Raw genomic sequence first — 18067 nt, 5'->3', positions numbered from 1 at the left:
TTAATCCTTCTCTTTGGAAGGGTTAACTGATTATTTTATAAAAATGAAAGCCAAGCATAAAGGGGTTTTTCTCCCTGACAGGTGTGAGATTAAATCCCGAAGAAGTTTGTCGGATCAATGCTATAATAATTAATTGGACTGTGTAGCAATGAGGCCTAATCTTAATGATAGTAGTGATTCATAAAATGGGGAAGTAGGAACATAGGCCCAGAAATTCGGGTCGGAGGCTTCCTGCGGGTGCAAGCCTCCGACCTGCACTTACCTAGCGCGCCGGCCATTGTGCTGTGGGCCCGCGTGGGATTCCAATCCTGGGCCTGCTCCAACTGCTGGCGCGCAGTGCTTGCGTATCCCAGGGGCGCAGTTAGTTTGAAGCGTCCCCTGGGATCACGTGGGCCATGGAGAGCCAATCGTAGCAGGGAATCTCTATTCATAGATTTGACAGGAAGACCTGTCAAATCTATGAATACAATTCAGCCCCAAAACATAACTAAAACTTCAAATATATATTTTTTTAAATCACGTTTTTAAAATAACTATAAATTACATAAAATAACTATTTTAACCAATAATTTAAATTTTTGAAAAAATTAATTACAGTTTCTAACGGGGCTAAAAATAAACTTCCCTTTCTTTAAAATATTTAAAAATAATAAACCTATGGAAAAAATGTTTTAATTTTACTTAATTCACCACTTACCTTGTTAAAAGCAGACCTTGCGACTGCTTTTTAGAAGCATAGCTCCTGGAGACTTACCCTCCCGGAGAAATCTGGAAAAAAAACGGAAGTTCCAGGCGAACGCGCTGCCTCTCCGGCGCACGCGTTCGATCTGTGAACCCCTTCCTTTAAGGGAACGGAAGTTCCGGTTTCCCGCGCATGCGCAGTGCATGCACGAAACCGGCACTTTCGTTGGGCCTACCCGTGAGTACCCAGCGCGTACTCACCCGTGGGGACCCGAAGTTCTGGCCCATAATGTTTACTGTAAAATAATGTTGAGATTTTCATGAATAATTGAGGTGCCAGCTTTGGCTCTGTGGTCATACTCTAGCTTCTGAGTCAGAAGGTTGTGGGTTCAAGCCCAAGAGACCAGAGCACATAATCTAGACTGGCACTTCAGCGCACTACTGAGGAGGTGCTACACTGTCAGGATATTTTAAATCAAGGCCTGTTTCCCCTCTTAGGTGGGCATAAAAGATCCTACGGCACTATTTGAAGAAGAGCAGGGGAGATCTCCCAGTGTCCTATTCAACATTTATCCTTCAACCAATGCCGCTAAAAAAGATTATTTAGTAATTTATCTCATTGCTATTTGTGAGACCACGCTATGTCCAAATTGGCTGCCACATTTCCCAACAGTACAGCAGTGACTACACTTCAAAAGTACTTCATCGGTTGTAAAGTGCTTTGGGATGTCCTGAGGACGTAAAAAGCGCGATATAAATGCATGACTTTCTTTCTTTAACTTAACAAATACAAATCCTGCCTTTTACCCCCTCCCCTTTTATTTTAGTTTCTGCTCTGAGCTTGTTACTTCACAGGATATGTACTACTCTCAGACCAGGAGATGACATGTGAGTGCTGCGCTCCTAGCCCTTAGGCAATGAGGAAGGGAAAATAAAATGCTCTCATTTAAAAACTAATCAAATCCAAAAATGATTGAAAAACGTACAGATATTTGGGAACTCTGCAGGTTCTCAGAGTTTAGACCTGTACCATAAACTCAAATAGTGGCCTTGGGGATTCAAAATCAGGACATAATTTGTTCTGTGTGTAAAGTCAAAGAGATTTTTTAACTAAACTGGGGAGGTTTATAATATCAGTTTAGTAAACAAATTTGGGGTTGAATATCTGCGGGAATTCTCACTATTCTCTGCGGTAGATTTGTCTACCAAAATTTTGGCGGAAGATCTGCGGAAATCCTGGAGAAACCGTGTTTCTTTAATGTTTCCACAGACCTTTAACAGAAGCTACAATGGATAATCAGGAGAGCCCCTGTGGAACTCTAGCTTTGCATACAGAGAAAAATGTACTTACAGCTTCTTCATCTATTGACAAAACCGTGAACATTTAAAAGTAAATTCTCAAATTCCTCATAGGGATGAGTAGAATTTTTACAAGAACAAATAAGAAAATTTTCCTTTACACTAATGTTATTCAATGCAAATAAGAAAGAGGAAATATATTTTTTTTTATGAAATGCATTTGAGGGTATGATTTTCACTTTTTTTTGCCCAGCTCTGACCCTCATCCCTGGGTCTTCTCGGATCATAGACCCACGGTAGCTAAGAATGAAGGGTGGCGCCTTAAAAGCCTCTGCCAATGCTATTCTGAGCTGGTTGCTAAGAGATGCACAAGAGAAGGCACTCCCTCTGATTTGACCTCTTTTCCCTGCTGTGATGCATATCATGAGAGCTCTGCTTAGAGAGCGGGTGAACCTGTGCCCACCCATGTGACACTGCAATTGGAGCTCCACCATCCTAGCTCATTGCACCATGCCACTTGTTAAGAGAAAAATAGCTCTTATGCTACATGTTCTTCAATGGAGCAACCTAGAAATTGAAACATTACTGTATTAAATATTGGGTTATATATCTGTGGAAAACAACTGGGCTCTGACCTCTTTAAAATTCATTTTAATTTTTGACTTCCCTAACAGAGAAAAGAAAGCCAACCTTGAAATGTCCACAAGAGTGTGGCATGAGAGTAGTGGTAGTCTCAACAAAAGTGGTGACAACGGCTCCTTAGAAGTAAGTGGTAATTTTAAACATCAGTCAGGCTTGTCTGTGAGAGTTCACAGGCTTAATTCGTTTTCCCTTTTACACCCTGTGAAATGTTAACCTGCTCATCTGACTATTAACTATTCAAACTAAATGCTTAAAACCAAAAATACAGCTGTGCTATAACATGTCTGGAAACTTCAACTCCATACAATGGGCTTTCAATATTACAGGGCACAAGCTTAGGCATTGGTTCCTACCTCCAAATCCAGGTCTCATTGTAAAATCATGATCATCCACTCTGAGAAGTTGCTCAGATTTTGTCAAATAAGATTTTGTTACGTCTGTGCTCCTCTTTACTATAGGACTGGAAGGAAAAATGTAATTAAATTCAACAATGAAGAAAACGCAGTAACCATACCTACCTGTCTAGCTATCTCTCTATCTCTCTCTCTCTCTCTCCACCTACCTAATATATTGGATCACTTTGCTACTTGTACGATTAATTCTTATAACATATAGATGGGAGCTGGAGCTAGAGCTTAAGTACAATTAACAATTTCTGGCCACTGGCCACAGGTTACAATCTGCCACTATGTAGAAAACAAAGGATGATTTATATTCCGTTGTCCTTACTCTGATATGGTGTGGAGATGCCGGAGTTGGACTGGGGTGGACAAATGTAAGAAGTCACACAACACCAGGTTATAGTCCAACAGCTTTATTTGAAGTCACAAGCTTTTGGAGCACTGCTCCTTCGTCAGGTGAAGTGGAGAGATGCATAAAGACACAGCTTATATAGCCAGAGAATAATGTCAGATGTTTACAGGTAATCTTTCTAACTGCCATTTATCACACCTCAGCAGAGAGATAATCACAGCAATCAAAGGTGTGAATGGCATCCAAACAGGTCAGTCAGGAAAACATTACATCAAAGAACAATGAGGTGGGGTCACAAGGGGTCTGCAACATTTGACCCCTTGTGACCCCACCTCATTGTTCTTTGATGTAATGTTTTCCTGACTGACCTGACTGACCTGTTTGGACACCATTCATACCTTTGATTGCTGTGATTATCTCTCTGCCGAGGTGTGATAAATGGCAGTTAGAAAGATTATCTGTAAACATCTGACATTATTCTCTGACTATATAAGCTGTGTCTTTATGCATCTCTCCACTTCACCTGACGAAGGAGCAGCGCTCCGAAAGCCTGTGACTTCAAATAAAGCTGTTGGTGTTGTGTGACTTCTTACACTTACTCTGATAGTACGACAACAAGAGGCCTTAGTTTCATTGTAAGGTTCTTTGCTGTTGATTTTCACATTGGGAAAAGGGAGGAATTGGAAGTGAGGCTTTTCTAATGCTAATTAATGTTTCAATTATAGGGGGTGCTTTTCTGATGTCCGAGGAGGCGGGTTTGGAGGCGGGAAAGGCGGGAAAATCAGATTCAATGAGGGCGGGTTCGGAAGCCGCCTACAACCCACCTCCGCGGGATTTTGCCGGTGCCGGTTTTGGAGGTCGGGAAACAGTCCCGCCTCCAGCTGGGCATAGCGATACTTGTCATCATTAAATGCTCATTAAGGGCCTCTCTAAGCCCATTTTTAAAGGTCCTTGTGATTTTTCGACAATTTTGGCATGCTCCACGCACCTCCTGAACCATGCCAGGTAAACCTGGCGGGTTGACTCGTGGGTGGCCTCCTCGCAACTGCGGGTCTAACGAGACATCGTTTATTGCAGCAAGGATTACTTGCAGGTGCCAGACTTTGGCTTTAAAAGGTCTCTGAGCACTTTTAGAAGGCCTTCCGAAGTCAGAGGTGCTGCAGCTTGAATCAATCAACTGTGGGACCTCTTTGGAAGACCCTCTCCCCGCTTGCAATGAGCGCTTCCCCAAAGGAGACAACTGCAAGCATCATGGGAACCATTCATTTTCTTTCTGCATGGACCTCAGGTGAGGAGGAGGAGGAGGCTGAAGAGGAGGAGGAGCAGGAGGAGCAGGAGGAGGTCAGAGCGCCGGTGTATCGACCAGCGGCAGCGGCAGCACGCGAGCACATGGCTGCCCGGGATGCAAGGGATGAACTTATCCTGGCCAGATTTGCATAGGTTGCCCAAGTTGGCACATGTCCTTGGCTCCAGCCTAGGACATCATTGACAATGGACATGACTCTCTGGCCTCCTTTCACTCAGGCTACCAACCTAACAACGCAAGTGTGGCGGAGGCCGCAATGTGGAGCTGCCAAGGCGAAAGAACAGATGCCATAACACCAACATTTTGGCTTCAAATCATTTTAATGCTTTCCAACAGGGATGGCATTTCATCAATACACATAAACATTCTCCCAATCTGCACACAGATCTGGAGGTTATATCACTTGCCAGCCGTACCCATAGAGGTTTCTTTGGCAGGCCTCTTCCTCCCAGATGAGTGGAAGAGCACCTCCATGCTAGCTGTCACCCCCTCAAACAATTTTTGCAGCGCCTCATCCGAGAGCCTCGGGGAGGCCCTTACCTTGGAATTGGGCATAGTGGTTTCTCAAAATATGTTGCAGGAGGTGCAGGATATGCAGAAATCCTGTGGAATTAGCCAGGGGAGCAAGAAACATAAAATCAGACTGGAAAAGTGCTGTCAACTGAGGCAAGTTTCAGTCCCAGAACACTAATTGACCAAGGGCATCCCACATCTCTGAAATCAACTGGCCAATCAGGGGAAAATCGCAAATTTTTGAAAACTATCAGTGGAGGCGGGCTTCAAACCCACCCAAACTGAAACCCACCTCCAGTGAGAAAATCACCCCCTATATAGTGTCTAAGACATATCTGCTTAGTTGTGTACCATCTTTGAAAGTGATCCAAGTAGCTGAACTTGTCACTAGAATTGGCCAGGGCACCTAAAGTGGGATTACCTGTGGCAGCTTAAGGTATTTAAAGTGAGCCATCAGTCCCCTGAAAACCTTCTTTGCGGCATGGGACTTGCAGCCCATCATTGACTAACGTGCCTGACCATGTCAGAATTTGGGTCAAGCAATTAACATTTAATGGGTGGGCTCTCTTGCCAGCATTGGTGCAGCTGGGGTATCCGCCTAAAGGGCAGGAATTGGCAGCATTGAGTTACCTCTTGGGTCCAGTGCTGGCAGGTCCAGAAACATTTAAAAATAAATTGTTCTTGGGATGTAACCGATGCAGGCAATGGGTTTTATTCCCCATCTGTAATTGTCTTGAGAAAGTGGTGATGGGCCTTCTCCTTGAACAGCTGCAGTCCCTGTGCTGGTGGTGGTCCCCTCAAAGGGAATTCCAGGATTCTAATAGGCCAAATCATCAATAAGAGTCATCAGAGAACATGGCCTGCGCTTGAAGGGTGGTAAATTCAAAACTAATCTGCGGAAATATTATTTAGTGAGTGAGTGATCAATCTATGAAACAGACTCCCTAGGGAAATGGTGGACGCAGACAGTATTGATTCATTCAAATGCAAATTAGATATATTTCTTTCAGACAATAATATTTTGGGATACAGTTTAAGAGTAATTTGAGACATAACATATAGTAAGTGTAGCATGCTTGGGAGAAACAGGTGACTTCGAACCTATTGTTCCCAAAGCTCTCCACCATTAGGGTTTTCCTCACCTCATGTCTGGGTCTGTTGCAGACTAATTGTAGCAATTGGTTGCTATGATTAGTCAACAGCTCCATTATTGTTATATTATGCAACTACCAGGATGGCAGAAGGCAAACTAGATGGACCTTGGGCATTTTACATCTAGAAATTCCTATGTTCCTGCAGAGACTGGGTATTCTGACAAATGGTTCGCTTCTTGACTCCTCAAAGCCTCTCCACCATCTACAAGGCTTGTGAGGAGTGTGATTCAATACTCACCAATCGCCTACAGGGGTGCAGTCGCAGCAGCACTCAAGATGCTCGATACTAAACATAGAAACATAGAAGATAGGAGCAAGAGTGGGCCATTCGGCCCCTCGAGCCTGCTCCGCCATTCAATGCGATCATGGCTGATCATCCAAATTCAGTACCCGGTCCCTGCTTTCTCCCCATACCCCTTGATCCTTTTAGCCTTAAGAAATATATCCAACTCCTTCTTGAATATATTTAATGAACTGGCCTCCACCGCCTTCTGTGGTAGAGAGTTCCACAGGTTCACCACGCTCTGGGTGAAGAAATTCCTCCTCATTTCTGTCCTAAAAGGCCTACCCTTTATCCTTAGACTGTGTCCCCTGGTTCTGGACTCCCCGACCATCGGGAACATCCTTCCTGCATCTAGTCTGTCCAGTCCTGTCAGAATTTTATAAGTTTCAATGAGATCACCTCTCATTCTTCTAAACTCCAGCGAGTACAAGCCCAATCGACCCAATCTCTCCTCATACGTCATTCCTGCCATCCCAGGTATCAGCCTGGTGAATCTTCGCAGAACTCCTTCCATGGCAAGAACATCCTTCCTCAAATAAGGCGACCAAAACTGCACACAATACTCAAGATGTGGCCTCACCAAGGCCCTGTACAACTGCAGCAAGACATCCTTGTTCCTGTACTCAAACCCTCTCGCTACGAAGGCCAACATATCATTTGCCTTCTTAACTGCCTGCTGCACCTGCATGCTTACCTTCAGCGACTGGTGCACAAGGACACCCAGGTCTCATTGCACTTCCCCTTCTCCCAATCTATTGCCATTTAGATAATAATCTGCCTTCCTGTTTTTGCCACCAAAGTGGACATCCTCACATTTATCCACATAATATTGCATCTGCCATGTTTCCACCCAATCACCCAACATGTCCAAATCATCCTGGAGTTTCTCGACATCCTCCTCACAGCACACACGCCCACCCAGCTTTGTGTAATCTGCAAATTTGGAGATATTACATTTAGTTCCCTTCTCTAGATCATTAATATATATTGTGAATAGCTGGGGTCCAAGGACCGATCCCTGCGGTACCCCACTAGTCACTGCCCGCCACTCGGAAAAAGCCCCGTTTATTCCAACTCTTTGTTTTCTGTCTGCCAACCAGTTCTCTATCCAAGTCAATACCTTGCCCCCAATCCCATGTGCCTTAACTTTACACGCTAATCTCTTATGCGGGACCTTATCGAAGGCCTCCTGAAAGTCCAGATACACCACATCCACTGGTTCTCCCTTATCTATTTTACCAGTTACATCCTCAAAAAATTCCAGTAGATTAGTCAAGCACAATTTACCTTTTGTGAATCCATGTTGACTTTGTCCGATCCTGTCACTGTTTTCCAAGTGCTCTGCTATTACATCTTTTATAATGGACTCTAGCATTTTCCCCACTACCGATCAGGCTTACCAGTCTGTAATTCCCCGTTTTCTCTCTACCACCTTTTTTGAATAGTGGGGTAACATTAGCTACCCTCCAATCCATGGGTACTGTTCCAGATTCCATCGAATGTTGGAAGATGATCAGCAATGCATCTACTATTTCTAGGGCCACTTCCTTAAGTACCCTAGGACGTAGATTATCAGGCCCTGGGGATTTATCGGCCTTCAGTCCCATCAATTTCCCTAACACCATTTCCCTACAAATACTGATTTCTTTCAGTTCCTCCCTTTCATCAGACCCTATGTTCCCCGGCATCTCTGGGAGGTTATTTGTGTCCTCCTTTGTGAAGACAGAACCAAAATATGTATTTAGTTGGTCTGCCATTTCTTTGTTCCCCATTATAAATTCCCCTGATTCTGACTGCAAGGGACCTACGCTTGACTTCACCAATCTTTTTCTCTTCACATATCTATAAAAGCTTTTACAGTCAGTTTTTATGTTCTTTGCAAGCTTACTCTCATATTCTATTTTCCCCTTCTTAATTAATCCCTTTGTCCTCCTTTGTTGAATCCTAAATTGCTCCCAATCCTCAGGATTATTGCTTTTTCTGGCCAATTTATATGTCCTCTCCTTGGATCTTACGCTATCCCTAATTTCCCTTGTTAGCCATGGTTGAGTCATCTTTTTTGTTTTATTTTTATGCCAAACTGGGATGAACAAATTCTGTAGTTCATCCATGCGGTCTTTGAATGTTTGCCATTGCCTATCCACCGCCAACACTTTGAGTGGCATTCCGCAATCAATCCTACCCAACTCGCGCCTCAGACCATCGTGGTTTCCTTTATTTAAATTTAGGACCCTAGTCTTTGAGCCAACTACTTCATTCTCCATCTTAATGAAGAATTCGATCATATTATGATCGCTCCGACCCAAGGGGCCTCGTACAACAAGATTGCTAATTAATCCTTTCTCATTACATAATACCCAGTCTAAGATGGCCTGATCTCTGGTTGGTTCCTCAACATATTGGTCCAGGAAACCATCCCGTACACATTCCAGGAATTCCTCCTCCACAATTGTTACTAATTTGGTTAGCCCAATCTATATGTAGATTAAAGTCGCCCATGATGACTGCTGTGCCCTTATTGCACGCTTCTTTAATTTCCCTTTTAATGCCATCCCCAACCTCCGCCTTACTGTTTGGAGGTCTATATACCACTCCCACTAACGTTTTCTGCCCCTTGGTATTTCTCAATTCTACCCATACAGATTCCACATCATCAGAGCTAATATTCTTCCTTACAATTGTGTTAATCCCTTCTTTAACCAGTAATGCTACCCCACCTCCCTTTCCTTTTTGCCTATCTTTCCTGAATATCGAATACCCCTGGATGTTGAGTTCCCAGCCTTGGCCATCCTTGAGCCACGTTTCCGTAATCCCAATCAAATCATATTCGTTTACCTCTATTTGCGCAGCCAATTCATCCACCTTATTACGAATGCTCCTCGCATTAAAGACACAAAGCCTTCAGGCTTATTTTTTTAACGCTCTTAGACCTATTTGAATTATTATTTACTGTGGCCATGTTTGATTTAAACCGTTGATTTCTCTGACTGCCACTATTCGGGATAAAGCAGTTTGCTTGATTGGTGCCCCTGCCATTGGATTCAATATCCACCACCGGCACACTGTGGCTGCAGTACGTACAACCTACAGAGGCACTGAGCCAAACTGACACTCACCCGCCCAGCAGGAAGCTGATGGAATTGGATCGGCTGCCTGTTTTACACCTCGCCTGAGTTTACTTTTCACTGAACTCAATGGAAAGTTAAATTGGGCGGGGTGTAAATCGGGCGGGCGATCCAATCTTGTCAGTTTTCCATTGGGCAGGTTAGGTTCAAATTACCCCATGATATACATGGCCAATAAAGGTTTAACACAGGATGCAAAATGTAGAAACCTTTTAATTTCTCATTCCTAAGTACTGATATTCCTCAAGATAACAAACTAAAAAAAATCTTTAAATAAGAACAGTTACACAAATGTTTGGCACAAACATGTGGAGGTATTAGAAGCTAGTCACCATGATAGATTGGCAGAATAGCAGATAAGTTGTACAGGGCTTCCAAGACCTTGATCTCTTACCTGCCCTGTTTGTTTGTTTCTTCAACATCTCTCCCATGCCTCTGGAATCTGCTCTCCATAAACCAGAAACAATTAGTAAAGAAAGATTATATGAAAGTGATCATCTTCGCAAGCAATCCGACAGATTCATGGGCACATTAACTGACACCAGCTTTTTATTTCCAGATTTTTTTGAACTGAATTCAAATTCTCAAATGCCATGGTGGGATTTGAACGCACGTTCAGTGCTGGATAATTAGTCCAGGCCACTGGATTACTAGTCCAGTAAGATAACTACTATCCTGGTGGACACCCACGTTACTGGGTACCACTGGATAAGCATGTTGGATGACAGCCTGCTCCAGAAACCTGCATTGGTTGTTTGGCCAAGGGGTTGTATTGGGGCTCCCCTCCTCAGAAGGACCAAACCATGCCTTTGGTGGCCGCACTAAGAATGTAAATTCTTTTTCCCATTGCCTCCTTTTTGGAGGTCCAGGGTTGTAGGACCCATGGCCTCTTAAAGTTTTGCTAGGTCCCTGTAAGGCTAAAGATGCAACCTTATCCCTTCCACATCAATGGCCTTGTTTGGGATGGGTGGAGTCTCTGTTCCCAAACAAGGCCACAGGAAACTCCCATACAACACTGGGGCCCAGTGTGCCCAGAGTTTGCAGCCATTCCAGTGAACCCCCCAAGAGTTACAGTAGGAGTCTACTGGAATGGCTGAGCAATTTCAGCCCCTGTATGATTGATGCTTATTAAACCCAAACCTAGGGCTTCTTCTAGCTGCTCTCCTAGTAGCAGTTGACTGGTTGCTGAGGACAAATTGATAAAGCTGCAAAGAAAAGCATGTGCAATTCTCGGTTTTATAAATAGAGGCATAGAGTACAAGCAAAAAGGTAAGGTTAAACCTGCACAAATATTTGATAGGAAGGAGGGAATGAGGAGAGAAGGAAAGAAAGAAAAGAACTTACATTTATATAGCACTTTTTCATGACCTCAGGCTGTCCCGATGAGCTTTGTGGTCAATGAAGTACCTTTGAAGTGGAGTCACTATTGTAATGTAGGGTAACGTGGCACAATTTGTGCACAGCAAGGACCGACACGTAGCAATGAGATAAATGAACAGATAATCTTTTTAAATGGTGTCAGTTGAAGGATAAATGTTGGCCAGGACACTGGGAGATCTCCACTGCTCTTCTTCAAATAGTACCACAGGATTTTTCAAGTACAGTCACTGTTGTTATGTCAGGAATTGCGACAACCAATTTGCACATAGCAAGATCCCATGAACATCAATGAGATAGCAGCCTGGGCAGGGAGTCACTTGTTGGCTTTCCACTCACTTTTGACATTTTCTGCCAGAAATACCGGTGGGTATATAATATGCCCACCCACATATGTGTTGGCATATTGGGGCAGTAATTCCTCCCCAAACACGTGAGTACGGAAGGGGTACTCACGCGTCTGGCCGGAGGAAATGCCGGTTTTCAGCATGCACAGCGCATGCGCTGAAAACCGGCATTTCCTCTCCTCTAACCCAAGAGGTGAAGAGGCTAGCACGTGCGCTGTAGGGGACAGCGCGTGCATCTTGGATTTCCTCTGTTTTGGGGGATTTGCGCATGTCTAAAGGCCTCCGGTCTTTACGCTTGTAAAAAGCACACGTAAGTATTTATTTTTACAGGTAAGTGGTGTTTTAGTGTAATTTAGAATTCTTTTTCCACAGGTTTATTATTTTAAAGAATCTACAATAAGGTAAGTTTAGTTTTAGACCCTTTTTATTAAACATTTATTTTTTTCAACAAAAAAAAATTGTTTAAATTATTTTTTTAAACTTATTTATACTTAATTTAATGATTGCGATGATTTTTAAAATTTTATTTAAAGTTTAAGCAGTGTTTTGGGGTGCAGTACTTCTCATGAGTTTGACAGTTCTTACTCTCAAACTTATGAATGAAGTTTCCCCTCCCCTGATTGGCTGAACAGTGCTCACCTGATCCCAGCCGGCACATCGCACTAACTACGCCGCTGGGTCAGGTTAGCACAGCGCGCCGACATCAGAACCTGGCCACTGAAAGGAAATCCACTGCGGGCCAGGTTTCAGATGTCGGCGCGCAGGGTGAGTGCTGATCGGGGGCTTGCACGCGCGGCAAGCCCCCGACACCAAGTTCTGGGCCATTATATGTATACTCAAAAAGGGCCAATACATCGTATTTAAAAAAATATATATTTTACCTTTCGATAAGGTCCCGCATAAGAGATTAGCGTGCAAAGTTAAAGCACATGGGATTGGGGGTAAGGTACTGACTTGGATAGAGAACTGGTTGGCAGACAGGAAGCAAAGAGTTGGAATAAATGGGTCTTTTTCCGAGTGGCAGGCAGTGACTAGTGGGGTACCGCAGGGATCGGTGCTAGGACCCCAGTTATTCACATTTTATATTAATGATCTAGACAAGTGAACTAGATGTAATATCTCCAAGTTTGCAGACGACACAAAGCTGGGTGGGCGTGTGTGCTGTGAGGAGCATGCAGAGAAACTCCAGTATGATTCGGACAGTTTGGGTGATTGGGCAGATGCATGGCAGATGCATTATAATGTGGATAAATGTGAGGTTATCCACTTTAGTGGCAAAAACAGGAAGGCAGATTATTATCTGAACGGCAATAGATTGGGAGAAGGGGAAGTGCAACGAGACCTGGGTGTCCTTGTGCACCAGTCGCTGAAGATAAGCATGCAGGTGCAGCAGGCGATTAAGAAGGCAAATGGTATGTTGGCCTTCATAGCGAGAGGATTCGAGTACAGGAACAAGGATGTCTTGCTGCAGTTGTACAGGGCCTTGGTGAGACCACACCTTGAGTATTGTGTGCAGTTTTGGTCACCTTATCTGAGGAAGGATGTTCTTGCCATGGAGGGAGTACAGCGAAGATTCACCAGACTGATACCTGGGATGGCAGGAATGACGTATGAAGAGAGATTGGGTCGATTGGGCTTGTATTCGCTAGAGTTTAGAAGAATGAGAGGGGATCTCATTGAATCTTATAAAATTCTAACAGGATTAGACAGACTAGATGCAGGAAGGATGTTCCCGATGGCGGGCAAGTCCAGAACCAGGAGTCACAGTCTAAGGATAAGGGGTAAGCCATTTAGGACAGAGATGAGGAGGAATTTCTTCACCCAGAGAGTGGTGAACCTGTGGAATTCTCTACCACAGAAGGCAGTTGAGGCCAATTCATTAAATATCTTCAAGAAGGAGTTAGATATATTTCTTAAGGCTAAAGGGATCAAGGGATATGGGGAGAAAGCAGGGACAGGTTACTGAATTTGGATGATCAGCCATGATCTCATTAAATGGCGGAACAGGCTCGAGGGGCCGAATTGCCTACTCCTGCTCCTATCTTTTATGTTTCTATGTTTCTATGTATGGCATAATTCCTGTCATCTGTGCATTACAATGTTGGTGCAAGAGATACCTGTTCATCCCTGGGTATGGGCACTGGAGGGAGCACAGACCTCTGAGGCCAGTCTTGGCCTATCTCTGCCCACCCCTCCCCTAGGCAGATTCTTTGGTGCAGACCATGGATCCCACCTAATAAATGCAAAGGACCTTGACCTGGGAAAATTGTGGGGGTAGAAAATTGTGTGCTGTATTCCTCAATAATGGAAAATCCCAGTGTTTAGCTGCCTTTTTAAAAATCTGTTTTGAAGGGGACATCATAGCTAATTATCAAAGGGATGCAGCTCCCAGGAGTAGATGCAAAGCCTTGTGCTAAAAGATATTTGTGAGGATCTTCTCTCGGGATATCTTCTACTGAGCAATGTGAGAAATGTATTCAAATATTTAAAATCACTGCTCTTGGGAATCAGCTATTGTTCGCCTGACTTCAAAACTCCATCATGCGGGAGTGACCTCAGGCTGAGGACAGCAAGTTTTGACCATAGGATTTTTACATTAAAAAGTACACAAAAGTAAGGGGCATGCTTAGCCGGAGCCCCCCCCACCCTTGCTGGTGATGGGACTCTAGCAACTGTCTGTTTTGTCTTGCCCTTAAAGCTATTCCTGAAGAACGAGTGGGAACTCAGGAATGGATGGCAATTACTGCTGGCCTACTGTGATGTATAGAGAAGATTTTTTTTTTGAATTAATATACTCCTACCAATTCATTTTCTGTTATAGATCCCATAAGAGAAGGCGCACAATGGTTCTGAAAACAGACTGATCACGCTGACGCTGATATTAACAGGATGTCCACACAGGGAATCCCCTTAGCCGACATCACCTAGGCATGTCCTCTTTCCTTTTCACTGAGTACCAACAGGGCTCAAAACGGCATTCTGTTTAACAACTAATTATTGTCAGAAAATGCTAGGGACACACCTAGGATATGTACCTTGCAACTCCTTTCTCCTTTAAAATTATTAAGACTATAGGCTTGTTTTTAAATCATAGCTTGTACCATATTTATGACATGATCAGAATACAGTACCAAATACAATAATTATTCAATGCTTGTGGATAATGCTTGCATGGGGATAATCCATGCATAAAAGGAAAACCATTTTAATTTCCAACCCTTCGCTCGGTGTAAATCTGTGTGTTCAGATTTAGATGGCAAGCACCCTCAATCAAGTTTGAGGCTGCACTTTTGCATCAATGTGAAGTGATTCTGGGTGCGCAATGAAGCTAAAGCATCAACTTATTTCCAGAATCAGGTCCTAGATCTGGTGTCAGCAAGAGATCAAGAGGTCAGAAAACCTCTTCCCTCCCTCCTGCTCCCAGGAAGCTGTTTCACACCACTTGTGCTTGGCACCACATGAATTTTGAAAAATGTGAATTTGGTTTTGAAAAATACTCCGGCAGTCTGCTCGACCTCCCAGGTACTTTATTTCCTTACTAACAAGGCTCCTGCCCACACTGCCTAACATTTAAGAAGAAAATAGGTGTCATAAAGTTTATTTTCACACAACAAGTGAACAGCATTTGCAATGATCTTTGAGGTAGAGTGCTGGAATTGCTATTTTAAAAAACAATTGTCTGTTGTATTGGGGAACTGTAGGGTGTTTCTGGATGGATGAGTTAATGTAGTCTGAATGGCCTTCCTCATCTTTATCTAGCTAGTGACCATTGATATTTAGATTAAATAGGTAACATTGGGATGAAATTGCTGTCAACAGTATTTGTAATAAATGTTTTAGCACATTTATTTTGAATTCCTCTGTGAACCATTTTAACACATTCATTAACCCATTTAAAGTAAAAGGCACACCTGTGTTAAAATAATAATGAAGGAATTTAATTGAACATGCTAATCTGATTGATACAAATATCACTGGACGCAATTTCACCCCCATAGTCTCTTTCTTGATAAAAGTGATAAACTAAACAATTTGCTATGGTCTTTCACTCCTTCGTTTCTGCGAGCCAATGTTTCGCTTTGCACAGACTCCATCGGTGATGACCTTAGTCTAGATTTCTGTTTGCAGAAACTATACTTGAGATGGCATTAACCTGGATTTCTGCTCACTCTCCTAGCTTCATTTTTTGTTCCAATAGCAACATTTCATTTTGATGAAATACACATAAACCAGATAAGCATACCAAGAATTTTAGCACGGTAACATAAAAAGCAATACCCAATGTTAATGTCATGATAACCAGAATGTAATGCAACAATCAAACAATTACTAAGTCAACATGATTATCTACCTGTCTTTTTTGCATCCACCTATTTTGTTTTTATTTTCTCTTAATCTTTGTGTCTCCCTTTATTTAGGTAACTTTGAGATCTGTTTGCCCATAATAGATGTTCTGTATCTAGTAACTTCTTATTCTCTGCTGTGCCTAATGACACAAGAGGCATCCTGTTTCCCCTGCTAGTTTTACATCCAGCAGGTCATGCTCTGGGTGTTTCCATAACAAAGACCTCTATTTGACCAGGCGATTCACCTGACTGTGGAGATTAGCTTCATGCAATGGCGCAGGCTCACTACTCTGCTCCCATTGGACGCGGGTACCCCGTTGGATGTCCGAGGCCGGATCACTGGTCTTCTGCTAGCTGAGTGCACGATGGGGGAGGCGGACCACTCTGCACCCGTCAGGCGTGAGACCTCACTAGATGTCAACCCTGGTATTCAGAAACTGGAACACTCAGATCTGCTTGCCAGGGCTGTCTACAGTGGGGCTGGAACCCATAACCCTCTGACTCAGAGGTGGGAATGCTATCACTGAGCCAAGGCTCATTGCATCTAGTACGTCAGTCTGCTAAAATCTTTGACGTTGTGCAGCTATATGTTTATGCATTATATATACCTAAATAAAATATATATCTACAGAGTATGCATAATCAAATGATTCATGTTAATTTTAAGGAGTTTAAATATTTACGTGTATAAAATGGTACCGAGTATCAATCAAAAGAGCATTATCATTCAGATAGCTAGGGACAAAACCACCCAGGTAGTACAAAGAATGCAACACATTCCCATTATTCTTAATCCAGGTTCTCCTATCAGCTTTGGTTGCCGTTGTTTCTCTTACCTGCTCTGACGATATTCTTCCAATTGATCTTCTCTCCTCTGGCTTTCTGATTTGCTTTCTACAGCCCAAAAAAAGCAGCAAAAGAGCAAGAGATCGCCAAACCACATAGTGAGTGAGTAGTCCAAACAATAAGGTAGGGTAAGAAGGAAAAAAAACACACAATCCTAATTCTTTTCAAACCCTGCTATTCTCTTTCAGTTCTCACTGACTGATGGCTCAAATGTTGAAAAAAAAACATCACGAAACATTTAATCTTGTCTGTGGTCATAGCAATTTGAACTAAACCAGTAAATCCCACTGAGTCATATGAGAGGATTTTCAGTGAGCTAAAATCTAATTCCACACATGTGAGATTGGCAGATACCTCCTTTAACTGATACAGCAATGCCAAATATACATAAGTTTCCAAACCAGACCTGGCTCCTTCATGTAACAAATGATCTGATCAGAGATCCAATAAGTATATTTGTCTGTTAGTGGCAGCCTGCTGGAATTTTCAGGATTCTTCAATATGTAGAGGGTGATAGTCAGATTGCTTTGCTGCCCACTTAAAGCCAACTGGAAGTTAGGCAGTGAGGATATTTTTTAGCAATGCGGTTCTAGAACAGTCACAAACAATTACCACTAAACCAAAAATATTATTTGCTAATTATTAGGAATGAATCGCGTCAACTTTAGTTAGCATTTTCCGATTCTGTAAAATGTATTGTTATCCGTACTGCAAGTTTAGCATTGGTACGAGGTGATTTCAGCTTTGCACCAGTGCTAGCTTGGAAGCATAGCTCCAGGAATCAGAGCCTGATCTGACCCCCCAGAAAAGACAGGTGGGACTCCCTGGATTGGGTCATCTCACATCGCTCTGATTTGTCACCACACGCTGTATAAGTTCAGTGTGGTGTCAATATGATTGCCAACCCTCCAGGATTGCCCTCGAGTCACCAGGAATTGGAGATTAATCTCCTAGAAACTGCTGTGAGATAGGGGAAAAGGCAGTTTTACTGGGCAGGGTAGTTGGAGGTGGGAGGTCCTGTGATGAAACCTCCAATTGTTATTTCCCTGGATTACCACCATAACCCAAGAAGGTAGCTATGACAGATCAATATTTGTAGCAACCCTAGGTGTCAAGCCTACTTTGCAAGTGTTCAGATAGGTGTATTGGACCCCCTGGGCAACTTGTACGCCTACCTGACCTTAATTTGAATATTTAGAGAGCAGAGATTCCTCCCTGCTCTATAAATGTTTTGGTTTCAAACTTCTGGGTGGCATGGTGGTTAGCACTGTTGCCTCACAGCGCCAGGGACCCGGGTTCAAATCCGGCCTCGGGTGACTGTCTGTGTGGAGTTTGCACATTCTCTCCGTGTTTGCGTGGGTTTCCTCCGGGTGCTCCGGTTTCCTCCCACAGTCC

The 18067-nt window shown here is 43.2% G+C and overlaps 1 protein-coding gene across 3 annotated transcripts in view; it reads right to left on the bottom strand.

The window, feature by feature from the left end:
* LOC147112875 (gamma-aminobutyric acid receptor subunit rho-1-like) overlaps nt 1-17775 on the bottom strand; it is a 43706-nt gene extending 25931 nt beyond the window's left edge. Inside the window, exons 1-3 of one of the 3 annotated variants that reach the window (XM_085997638.1) lie at nt 16663-17775; nt 10151-10198; nt 2976-3082 (exon numbers count right to left, since the gene is read on the bottom strand). In XM_085997638.1, coding sequence (XP_085853764.1) covers nt 2976-3082; nt 10151-10198; nt 16663-16769 — 262 coding nt within the window. In that variant the 5' untranslated portion in view covers nt 16770-17775. Of the gene's footprint in view, nt 1-2975; nt 3083-5824; nt 6475-10150; nt 10199-16662 lie in introns of those variants that run through there. The other 2 variants (XM_085997639.1, XM_085997640.1) reach the window with 2 other exon arrangements.
* Between the last annotated feature and the right edge of the window lie 292 nt (nt 17776-18067).

Source organism: Somniosus microcephalus, chromosome 9, assembly GCF_052327205.1.
Source record: "Somniosus microcephalus isolate GS21.2 chromosome 9, FLI_Smic_1.0, whole genome shotgun sequence".
Taxonomy (NCBI): domain Eukaryota; kingdom Metazoa; phylum Chordata; class Chondrichthyes; order Squaliformes; family Somniosidae; genus Somniosus; species Somniosus microcephalus.
The sequence above is the reverse complement of the archived record's forward strand: the minus strand, read 5'-3'. Positions and strand labels throughout refer to the sequence as shown.